General features: G+C 40.0%; 1 protein-coding gene across 1 annotated transcript in view; it reads left to right on the top strand.

The window, feature by feature from the left end:
* The window catches only part of CDH13 (cadherin 13), a 608,253-nt gene that overhangs the window by 496,591 nt on the left and 98,794 nt on the right, over nucleotides 1–12,868 (top strand). The window contains exon 7 of the mRNA XM_065416779.1: nucleotides 6,372–6,512. Within this exon, the coding sequence (XP_065272851.1) occupies nucleotides 6,372–6,512 (141 nt within the window). The remainder of the gene's footprint in view (nucleotides 1–6,371; nucleotides 6,513–12,868) is intronic.

Genomic DNA, 12,868 nt, shown 5'->3' with positions numbered 1-12,868 from the left:
TGAAAGGGACCTTGAGAGGTCATCTAGTCCAGTCCCCTGCACTCATGGCAGGAATAAGTATTATCTAAACCATCCCTGGCAGATGTTTTTTCTAACCTGCTCTTAAAAATCTCCATTGATGTAGATTCCAGAGCCTCCCTAGACAATTTATTCCAGTGCTTAACAACCCTGACAGGTAGGAAGTTTTTCCTGATGCCAACCTAAACCACCCTTATTGCAATTTAAGCCCATTGCTTCTTGTCCTATCCTCAGAGGTTAATAAGAACAATTTTTATCCCTCCAAGTCCTCCTTGTAACAATCTTTTATGTACTTGAAAACTGTTATCATGTCTCCCCTCAGTCTTCTCTTCTCCAGACTAAACAAACCCAATTTTTAAAATCTTTCATTATAGGTCATGTTTTCTAGACCTTTAATCATATTTGTTGCTCTTCTCTGTATTTCTCCAATTGTCCACATCTTTCCTGAAATATGGTGCCCAAAACTGGACACAATACTCCAGTTGAGGCCAAATCAGCGCAGAGCAAAAGAATTACTTCACGTGTCTTGCTTACAACACTCCTGCTTATTCATCCCAGAATGATGTTTGCTTTTTTTGCATTTATGTTACACTGTTGACTCGTATTTAGCTTGTGATCCACTATGACCCCCAGATCCCTTTTTGCAGTACTCCTTCCTAGGCAATCATTTCCTATTTTGTATGTGTGCAACTGATTGTTCCTTCCTAAATGGAGTACTTTGCATTTTTCTTTATTGAATTTCATCCTATTTACAGTTTTGTCCAGATCATTTTGAATTTTAATCCTATCTAGGGTGACCAGACGTCCCAATTTTATAGGGACAGTCCCAATTTGGGGGGCTTTTTCTTATATAGGCACCTATTACCCCCCATGCCCATCCCAATTTTTTACACTTACTATCTGGTCACCCTAATCCTATCCTCCAAAGCACTTGAAACCCCTCCCAGCTTGGTATCATCCACAAGTGTACTCTCTATGCCACTATCTAAATCACTGATGAAGATATTGAATAGAACCGGATCCAAAACTGATATGCCCTTCCAGCTTGACAGTGAACCACTGATAACTACTCTCTGGGAACAGTTTTCCAACCAGTTATGTACCCACCTCATCTAGGTTGTATTTCCCTAGTTTGTTTATGAGAAGGTCATGCAAGACAGTATCAAAGCCTTACTAAAGTCAAGATATACCACATCTACAGCTTCCCGTCGATCCAGAAGGCTTGTTACCCTGTCAAAGAAAGCTACTAGGTTGGTTTGACACAATTTGTTCTTGACAAATAAATACATGCTGATTGTTACTTATCACCTTATTATCTTCTAGATGATTGCAAATTGAATGCTTAATTAATTGTTCCATTATGTTTCTGGGTACTGAAATTAAGCTAGTTGGTCTGATTTTGTAAGCAACTAGTTTTTAAGTAAGGTGAAATTTGGAGTACCCAAGACAAATCAGACACCTGAAAGAAGTACAGTAGTCTGGAAAGGTTGAGGACCATTGATTCATAGTATTCTAGGAATTTTTAAAATATATTTTGCATACTGTGTATGGACAAAAGATGATCTCTAAATGTCCCATTTCTCCTACCTTGTGACTTTAGGTAAGCCACTTAACACTCTCTTGAGGAAGGTTTGGATCTGGGTCCAAATTTTCAGCTGGTCCATATCTTTCTATGTGTAGTCAAGAAGTTTCATTCTAGCTTGAAAATTACAGTGCCAGCAATTTTATTATTTTATTTTATTAATAATAATAACCAAATCTTCTCAGATTCAAAAAAGGGTGTCAAAAATATTCATTGCAATGTCTCCTAACATACAGGTTCTAAAAAAGACCCAACTGCATAAGTACTGGAATATTTAAAATGTCATGGTGTTTACTGTTCTCAGTGCAGAAATTTTACAAGAGAACCTTTTCTCTTTAGATTACAAGGCCCATTTTGGCAGACTCCAAGGTTCAGATAAATATTCTACTTTTCCTAGCTCATCAAAATGGAACCTGCTGTGGTGCAACATTTGAAGCTGTTAAAAGTCAACCTTCGCTTCACAAATGATTAAAACAAAATGACCTATTTCAATAGGTTAAGATGTTTCCAATTGATACATATCTTGGAATTATCCGGTGTATTGAATTTCTTCTTCCTCTATTACTCTTACTGAAATTCAGTTATCATCAGTGCAACTTACCTTTCACATATATGCACTTGTAAGCCCAAACTTTGTAGAAGGTTGGATCCAGTGGGACCTCTACATTTCCCTTCTTTGAAAGTATTTAATACAACATTTAAGCTCAAATCTTTAGCCTTCAGTATCACTTTGCTGATTACATGTACCTAATATTGATGAGATATTTTCCAATAAAATGCCATTGCTATCCAATTATTTTATTCTGAATGAGGCAACATACATGTGGTGAATGTTTTTTTTTCTAACAAATATTTGATATAATACATTTTCATATCTAATCATTATGGGATGCTCAGCTTTTAAACATTGTGCTGAGCAAAACTTGATCTGTCCAAAAAAAATATCTCTGGAATTCCTGATCTTGATACCTTCCTGCAAATGTATACTAGGTACTAATTTTTTTGTAAATATTTGTTCAGAGTGATGTACCTCAACTGTTGTTCAGTTCATACGGGGAGAGAATGGCAAAATGATGACATTCTTAGGATTTACTAAGTGTACTGAGCAGCTTGTCTTTCTCAAGTGGTCTTTGTGTTCTTAATGAAGCCTACAATACTTAGTTGCAGTTTACAAATTGTAATTTTCAATCATAAGTGCATTGTTTTGCCAGAACAATAGTATTTGATTAATTAGCTCCTGTTATTAGCTGATGAGGACTAACGAAGAGAACAGAGACAGAGTTCAATACCCACAGCCAAATGAAGCCATTCAATACAGGGAGTGAAGGTATAACTGGTGCTTATAAAAAGCAAAAGGAAATATGAATAAACATTCTTGGATAAAGGCTGGAAAAGGGTTAGAAAATTAATTTTTTTCCCGTTAAGGCAGCCATCAGGAACGCCATATCTTTTAAACCATATAATCACACAGAAATGGATAATAATCCCATCCACCCCCACAAATATGCATTATTGTCCTTGCTGATATTCATAAATGTTTTACCTAGACCATCTTTGAATATCTCCAGCAACGGAGTTTCACAGATGAAAAGGTTGTTCCATAGTCAAACAGCTCGTACTGCAAAATGTGCTTTGGGTTTGGTTTTTTGTTTGTTTGTTTCCCTCCCCCGTTCTCCCCATCTGAGGCTGAATTACTCCTTGTACAACTTCATATAATTGCTCCTAGTTTGTCCTCCCTGCAGCACCTGGAACCATTCTTCCTCCTCAATTATGCAGATGTCCTACAAATCACCACTGACAGTTTCAGAAATCAGGAGAGTGATGCTCTGGAAATTACTGGCTCGCAAGGCCTCCCCTTACTTGTCTTGCCAGAGCCCACACAGAGTTAATTTCTGTTGGTTATATTCATATTATTTAACAGCATAAAATATAGGTCCTGATTCAGAGCTATGCTGTGGCTTACTCCCATAGGGTGGAAAGGTCTTACATCAACCGGATTTCCCAGCCAAGGATCCTCCTACACTAGTGGGCTGTTTATAATTAGATAATGTTTGCAAGGCACTTATCAAATAAAAGCTGTTAGAGAGAAGCTAAGTATTACTATTTGTTTGTATGTCCTTAACATCTTCAAAGGGACTTTTTACTGGAGAGGGGAAAAAAAGATGTCTCTTAAATATACTTTACAATCACATAGGCATAGTTAGCTGCTAATAAGTACGAACTAGTGAGTTGAGCTATTAAATTCTAGAAATATGAGAAATGCTGAAAAGAACCTCAAAAACAATATTTTAGTGTAAAGGGAATCTAATTGGATCACACTTCTTCTCTCGGTTAGGATATGCCAGGAGTTGCTTTTTTTCTAACACCGCACATATTTGGGTGACAGGACTAGATGCATAAACTGCTGCACTGCAGAGGAGTGTGAAGTATTCATAATAATATGAAATGCGACTCAAAGCTCAATGTTTTACACATTTCAATGTGAGCTTGAAAACTGGACTCTTGTCGTGGAAATTTCTGCTGAGACATGCACAATTTCCTACCACTAATGGACTCCTTTTCAATGGAAAATGGGCCAGCTTTCAAACAAAAAAAATGACCCATTTTGAGCATAAATAGACCTATTTTTCCAGCTAAGTCAGCTTATAAAAATGCAATAAGACACGATTTTGCGAGTTTCCTACTCAATAATAGCCATTTTTTTTCAAAATAATGAAGAAAGCTAAATTTGAGGGGAAGGTTCCAATACAGCTTGAAAAGAAACAGAGAACATTTTTAAATGAAATTCTGTGAATTTTGCCCAGCCTTATATGTTCAAGCTCATTCACTGAGTCATAGACACTGAAGTGAGATTGCTATATGTACAATTATATACCATCCTGGAGCCTTAAAATCCCAGTAGGGGATTTTCTGCCATCCAGAATAACATTTAGTTTCTATATGAAAGGGCACACACCTCTTGCAGGATAGGTGGGATTTTAAGGCTCAATAGCTGAAGGTTTTCTACAAAACTGTGTTTTCAGTGTTTAGCATCTCTTCTAGTTTGGGCTGCCTGAACGGCAAGTTTCTTACTGAGCCATGGTATTGATCAGTTGCCTTTGGAACCTTTGCTGGTGGCCTGCAGATGTTTTGAGAGCCACAACATGGGGGCTTGGGGCTTGGCAAGGGAAAATCCCCATGAAAGGCTGTCTTGTATAAAATGGGCTGCACAATGTATAATTTGGAGGACCCCTGCAGTGAGCTCTTAGCTGCAAAGTGGCTGCCCTGGGAGTTTGGCTTGCTAAGCGATAGTCAAAAAGAGGCTTTTTAAATTCTAAATGGCAGGGGCTAATTGATGGGGGACAAATCTCGTCCCAGCCTCTATAGTTCTGCTGCACGAGGCAGTGATGGTATTTGGAGGAGATGGGGGAGGCATTTGTTTTCTCTGCAGCATGGAACTCAGCACCAATTGGCTCCCTTTATGACACATGTTTGAACAACAGCTATTGAGCATGCAAGATATTCCTACTACATAACATTAAAGATGACTACAGCACCTCTCCATCTTTGTTCTCCATGGACAATGCAACACATATGGTTGATAGACAGATGGTCCCACACGAGACCATCATACAAGTGGGGAAAATACTCATTTTAAGAAGGGCCCATTCCTGCCTCCATTGAAGTCAGTGACCCCCCGCTTGGTTAGGCAACTCCCATCTTTTCATGTGCTGTTTATTTATACCTGCCTACTGTATTTTTCACTCCATGCGTCTGATGAAGTGGGTTATAGCCCATGAAAGCTTATGCCCAAATAAATTTGTTAGTCTCTAAGGTGCCACAAGGACTCCTCATTGTTTTTTGCTGATACAGACTAACACCGCTACCCCTCTGAAACCTGTCAAAATGGTTTATGAGTTCAATGGGAGCAGGTTCAGGCACCGAATAGTAATTCCATTTGATGGTATCTAATATTACCCTTTTGTCTGGCAGGCCACCATCTATGCTTCCATGCCCAGCACAAAAGGTGAATTGAGAACCCTATGGCTGCCCCCAATGCAGAATTCACTCTGGGCCCCATTTTGGCTTTTAAGTTATGGCTAGCATTGGAAAGATGGGGTGGGGTGGGAATTGAGAATGGGTTGTGCTGCAGCACCAGCATGGAGACCTGGTGCTCTCTAGTTCTTTGATGGGTAGGTACTCAGATGATGAGCATGGCATAAAAACTGAATGCATGGATGGTTAGATAGATCTAATGTGCTAATGTCACCATATCTAATTCTTTTGTGCCAGCCATAACCTATTTTAGATATTGCTTTCCTACTCCTGTTACTTCTGAATATTTGGATTACCATTTAAAATAGCATGTGCAGAGTACATAAGGCTTAATACAAGAAAGTGTGAGTTTATATTCAGTATGTGACTTTAGGATTTAATTATGTAACTAGCATAACATTAACGAATCATGTGACCAATATTGGTGCATTGAAGTGCATAAAACCTGGGAATATTTTAATTTCTGTCCCATTTCACCATACATTTGAATAATTGTGTAGCCTATACACTGTTCACAAACATAAACCCATTATACCTTGCTTCATATTGTATTTTAGATAAAATTTGCCCTCCCGGTCCCTGGAGCCCAGGGGAGAGCCACACTCTCTCAGTAAACCAGTAGCTCAAATAAATTTTTGTCCTATATTGTATCAGACCAAATTGTGTTGTGTTGTTGTTGCTCTTGATGTCTGAAGGAGAGGAAACTGAATTTTTGATCTCTCGATTTTTTTTTCAGACGATGGAAAACCCTAAGTACGAGCTTATTATAGAAGCGAAGGACATGGCTGGTCTTGATGTGGGATTAATTGGCACAGCGACAGCTACCATTGTTATCGATGACAAAAATGATCACCCACCAGAATTCACCAAGAAAGAGGTAAGAATTTGCCAGTTTTCTTCTATTAATCTTTGCATCCAATTGTACTTAGTTCTCTTTCTGAATATAAAATAGCATTATTTTATGAGGGAGGGGAACACCTATAGTTAGCTTTATTTCAGCTACTTTGACCCACCTTTTCTAGGGCCACCCTCACATGCCGCATGCAGGCCATCCCTATACAGGGCTGCTTGGAAATCTTGGTAGCTGCCCCATGCACCTCTCTCAGATCCCTACGACCGTCTTGCCAAGACCTTTGGCGCATATGCCTAGGCAAAGTTATGGAGGAGCGAAGGCTATCATAGACCTGTTGTCCACCCTTTAGACCACTGATCCAGAATCCAAAGGTCAGAGCGAGTTTGGACGCTCAGTGACATAGAGGTTGTAGCTTCTGCCAGAGAACAACCTAGATAGAGCTGCTAACTGCCTATCACTTCAGCATGACCACCTTTTCTGTCTGGGTGAGATCCCTTAGCCTTTCTTCAACCAAGAAGTATCCACAAGGCAGTGGAGGATGGAGTTTAACATCATGCCCAGGACAAACTTTTATTTGGAAAGTGGTGATTAAAAGCATTTTTTTTCTCACCTTGTATATCTTCTTAAGCAAAACCTGACCTGAAGAAGAGCTCTGTGTAAGCTTGAAAGTTTGTCTCTTTCACAAGTAGAAGTTGGTCCAGTAAAAGATATTACCTAACCCACCTTGCCTATGCAAAACCAGTCACTTTTGGCTTACATGGATTTCAGGAAACTGATACACAGGAAACAAACCTCAGAGCACTGCAGGATCCTTGGACAGTGTTCTGTGTCTTTGGACAGAGTCCTTGGTCTCTGAATCCTTCAGCATTTTCTCCCTTTTTAAATTTTGCTCATTGTACCCTACTGCTTTTGGGCTCAGGTTGACATAATTCCCCTGGGGATATATCTAATGAATTCTCCCTCCCTTACATCAGTACACTTACATACACCATTGAATATAATTTCCAAAAGCAGAACACAACCAAACCCCAAACATTATAACATAAAGTACTGTAGAGAAATGGGCTGCGGGTGATGAGATAATATCTAAATTAAGCCTACTGAGCTATTTCCCTCCTTTCTCCCATAGCGGGGAGTCCCATCACTGTAAACCTAGCTCTGGGTCATATGATAATATGACACACAGCTGAAATCAACATGTTTTGTCATGAAGGCAATGAATTTCAGCACTTTCCCTTTGAGACCTGCCAGCTTTCAGAGTTTGGTATTGAAACTCTGGTCCTGATGCCTTTTAAATTTCACCTGTTCGGTGTGATAATTTTCTGCCCTGCAAGATGAATTCTATTGAACAATACTGAGTGCCTGGAAGAAAAAAAACAAACACAAAAGACATCGCCTGTCTGTAGAACGATGGCATTTTAAACTTCTATCCCTGTCATGACAAAGCTCTCTGGCTTCAGACAAACCATTCCCAAATCCTTCCCTTTCTACCCCCTACCTCTGTTGTCCAAAAAGGGCAAAAGACTCCTAGGAGCATTGGCCAATTCCACCAGTCAGTTTGACACCCAAAACCACCAGATTTGGCTATAAAAGTTTCACAAACTTCTACAGTTTACAGGAATATTTCCAGATTGTAGGAAGTGAACACTAGAGATGCTGAATATAATATAATTTTGAAAGGGGCGGGAATTGTATTATTAAACTATTATTTTCTTCTTGCTGCTGTTTGTTTTTTCCCCTGTTTAATTTTATCCACTTGGCAGTGTTTCATTTTCAAAAGAGTGATAGAAATTTCACTCTAATAATTATTCTGTCAGCAACTGAAGATTGAGGGACCAGACTGAGAAACAAGAAGGATTCGAAACAGCTTTTCTTGGCAGTAAAAATGTGGTGCTAAATGCCAACAACACTAGCTGCTTTCAGCAGGGTGCTTTTACCGGAGCGCCACTAAACAATACCACAAACAGTTTCTAGGGCCTGATCCAAAACTTATTGAAGTGAAAAGGAGCTTTTCCTTTAATTTATAGGGGCTTTTGATCAGGCTGTTAATCCTGTTAGAATTTTCTTTGGATCAGGCCCTTAACCCTGTAAGAGCTATTTCATTAGGACTTTTAGTTAAAATAGGCATATAATGTTGTATAACCATAGGCTCCCCATTGCTAGTTAGAAGTACATAAGAAGACTCAATATGATAAGAATAGGAAGCCATTCTATTCAGCGTTGCTACCAATTAGGCTTTCACATGCCTGCTTCCCTGAATTTCTACCATTTCCCTCAATCCTCCTCTTCTCCAGAAATAACTACATGTCTTTCTTGAAACCATTCTTATGGTTTGCCTTAATAATCTTTGGTAGTTTAGGCCAACATTTTCAGCTGAATGTAAACGGTCTGTTTCTGAGAAGTTCTGAACACCTACAAATTCCATATAAGTCAGTGGGACCTGATCTACATGAAAACCCGACCACTTGCATTTATAACTATGGATTTAGGCAGCTAACTTTAGTCACCCAGGTTTGAAAAGTTTGGCTTTAGATCATATGTTTGTTACACTTTATCTGAAATGCTTTTGCCTCATTTCCCTATTTAGTCCTATTGTCCTCTTTTTTTTTCTCAATGTATCCTGTTTTGATCCCTTTCATTACAGTTTAAAATAGTAGTTTCTAATAAAAAATCCTCTGTCCTGGTAACGCTGAGTTCTGAAAACAAGCACAAGCCTGGGATTTTTCAACCTGCTGCCTTCAGGATTTCAAGTAAATGTTGCCAGTGGACAGGATGGCTCAGAAAAATATTCGTAATTCATAAATCAGCCCCTTTCATTTCTAGATCAGATTTACTACTCAGATGCAGTCTGTTTAATAGTACCTGAAAGTGTTTTTTTCCTTCTGAATTTGGTGGCCTTTGGTGGTCTCTTTCCAGTTTCTAGCAATGTCCTATCCCATCAAGCAACACTGCATTTAGATCTACTAGTCAGTCTTAAAAACCAGGCGTGAAATGGCAGCAAAGAGGCCCTGGTTCAGAAAGCACTTAAGCATGTGCTTGCTGTTAAGGATGTGCAGGACTTTCATTGACTTGAGACACGGTGGAACTGAAGTACCTGCCCAAGTCCTGCCAAATCTGCTCTCGCAAATCTAAGCCAGAAACCAAACCGCACTTCTCACCTGTGTGATTCCTCTGCAGGTGCTTGGGGTGGGTAGTGTGAAGATGTTTGCATGGCTGCTGCCTGTGGTATACTTACTCTGTGTATAAAAAAGTGGAGCTTCGACCTCTGAACTGCCAGTCAGGCATCTTTTACAATAATTAAATATCCTTTTCTTCAACAATGTGGAGGGGACAAAAATCCATCATGGCAATCTACGGTTTAAAGAAAGCCTCTTACTTTGAGTTACTAGTTTAAGGTGCCATAATTACTTCATTTGAATTTCGGTACAGATAGTTATAGGTAGACTTTCCTCACAGCTGACAACAATAACGCTTAAAAGAAGAGAAAGGAAAAAAGAAAAGACAGCTTCTACAGGATAGCTTTGGAGGCAGAAAGCTCAAATACAATAAATATAATGATTTGATTTAGAAGTGCTATCATCTTTTATTTACTTTGAGATTGGCTGCTTTATATGGGTTCTTTTAGTACTGATGTATTTTTTTTCCAACTATCTCCCTTCTGTTTAAAGATATTTTCTAACCGTCCCCTTTCTCTTTTATGAAGCAAATACATATTTAGTGGCCTGCTTTATCGTCTGACAATATAATTTCTACTGAAAATAGCTTTTGCTTTTATTTTTCATGGTGTTGTGAAGGTAGCTCTATTAAGCTATGTTTCAAATGTTCACTTTCCATTGGTGAATTCTGAGGGCCAGATTCATTGCTGGTCTGACACAATGGAAGTCAATGGAGTTATACCACAGATGTATCTGGTTGTGAATGTTGTTTGGTGTGTACCTAGTAAAAAAATCTGGACACTGCATTAGTGCAATGTCAGGTTCTCCAGTGTAGCTACAAAGTGGAAGATTGTACAATGTTCCTTAAAATGTTTTCAATTTCTATTTTCTTGCTGCCTCACTGGAAGTCCAGAGATTTTTATTGCTTTCCCCCAAGTTGGAAACCAGTGTTTACATTTCTGTTTCTGAGATGCACTAGATTGCTTAACAGATGTTTTCTGTAAATCCCCAGTGCAAAGCAACCTCAGCTTTGTTTGAGTCTATGTTTGTTCATTAAAGGTGATTTTTGTTTTGATGCCTGAGGCATCTCTTCCCTTTCTCCCTGCCCCCGATAAACTCTGATTGTACAGTATATATCACAAATAGTGTTTTTGTAACTATTCTTGAATAGTTACATACTTTTGCAATTAATCCTTAAGGGCCAAATTTTTGGACACCTATTCAAATCACATTTAAACTGGGCTTTGTTCAGTGGTCTTATTGTAGGCTGGCTGGACAGAATAGTCGTCATAGAATCCTAGAATATTAGGGTTGGAAGAGACCTCAGGAGGTCATCTAGTCCAATCCCCTGCTCAAAGCAGGACCAACCCCAACTAAATCACCCCAGCCAGGGCTTTGTCAAGCTGGGCCTTAAAAACCTCTAAGGATAGAGATTCCACTACCTCCCTAGGTAACCCACTCCAGTGCTTCACCACCCTCCTAGTGAAATAGTTTTTCCTAGTATCCAACCTAGCCCTCCCCCACTGCAACTTGAGACCATTACTCCTTGTTCTGTCATCTGCTACCACTGAGAACAGCCAAGCTCCATCCTCTTTGGAACCCCCCTTTAGGTAGTTGAAGGCTGCTATCAAATTCCCCCCTCACTCTTCTCTTCTGCAGACTAAATAAGCCCATTTCCCTCAGCCTCTCCTCATAAATAATGTTCCCCAGCCCCCTAATCATTTTTGTTGCCCTCCGTTGGACTCTCTCCAATTTGTCCACATCCTTTCTGTAGTGGGGGGGCCAAAACTGGATGCAATACCCCAGATGTGGCTTCACCAGTGCCAAATAGAGGGGAATAATCACTTCCCTCGATCTGCTGGCAATGCTCCCACTAATGCAGCCCAATATGCCATTAGCCTTCTTGGCAACAAGGGCACACTGCTGACTCATATCCAGCTTCTCGTCCACTGTAATCCCCAATTTCTTTTCTGCAGAACTGCCACTTAGCCAGTCAGTCCCCAGCCTGTAGCAGTGCATGGGATTCTTCCATTCTAAGTACAGGACTCTGCACTTGTCCTTGTTGAACCTCATCAGATTTCTTTTGGCCCAATCCTTCAATTTGCCTAGGTCACTGTGGACCCTTTCCCTACTCTCCAGCATATCTACCTCTCCCCCCAGCTTAGTGTCATCCACCAACTTGCTGAGGGTGCAATCTATCCTATCGTCCAAATCATTAATGAAGATGTTGAACAAAACTGGCCCCAGGACTGACCCCTGAGGCACTCCACTTGATACCGGCTACCAACTAGACATCGAGCCATTGATCACTACTGTTGAGCCTGACAATCTAGCCAGCTTTCTATCCACCTTATAGTCCATTCATCCAATCCATACTTGTTTATCTTCTACATCCTCAGCCTCTGCTGTGCACACAGTGTTGCAGTAGTCACCATAGTCATTTTCTCCTCGCTCCTGGGTGTTTTAGCCAGTAAATCTGATAGCTGCAGTTCTTTCAGCTCCTCCCATGGCTCCTCCCTAAATTCCCTATGATGTGGATGCTGATTCCTCAGACAGAAGCCTGTCTCCAGCCTCTTTCCCTGTGTCGGAGAACTATGCCATTCTGCTGCGAACATGACCTTAATGTTTATGGAGGGAAAAGGCAGCACTTTGCCCTCATGATGTTTTTAGGGCTCAGTCATGCAAGGTGCTGAACATTGTGGCCCTGATCCAGAAAAGCGCTCCCATTGAATTCAGTAGGACAAGTCAAGTCCTTGAAATTAAGCATGTGCTAAATACTTTGATGGATTGGGTTCTGACTGCTCAGCACTTGGTGAGATCAAGCCAAAAATGAAAATGCTTGTGAACTATTAATCCAGCATCAAAATACAGCTATCTTAAAATATGTGACCTATTCCATTTGATGCATGTCCTTATACCCCGCGGATCACCATTGTATCTGAGCGGAGGTAGCAGACACTCAAGAAATGTAGGCCCAAAATGTAGCTTCTCAACAGCAAACTCTCAAACTCCACGGCATACTTTCCATAGGTTTATCTAATTGCAATTTAAATGCCTAAATATAGCATTTTGCAGGTATATGGTATTTGGTCTTGACTGGAAACTTAAGGACAAAATTTCAGAAGTTTCTCCCAAAATGTTCAAACAAGGTAGCAGATGGGTACACAAGACGTTTAATGGCTCGCCAGTTTCATAAGTGATTGCCCATACGCACAATAATAGTGC

Source organism: Emys orbicularis, chromosome 14 (genome assembly GCF_028017835.1).
Source record: "Emys orbicularis isolate rEmyOrb1 chromosome 14, rEmyOrb1.hap1, whole genome shotgun sequence".
Classification (NCBI taxonomy): Eukaryota; Metazoa; Chordata; order Testudines; family Emydidae; genus Emys; species Emys orbicularis.
The sequence above is the reverse complement of the archived record's forward strand: the minus strand, read 5'-3'. Positions and strand labels throughout refer to the sequence as shown.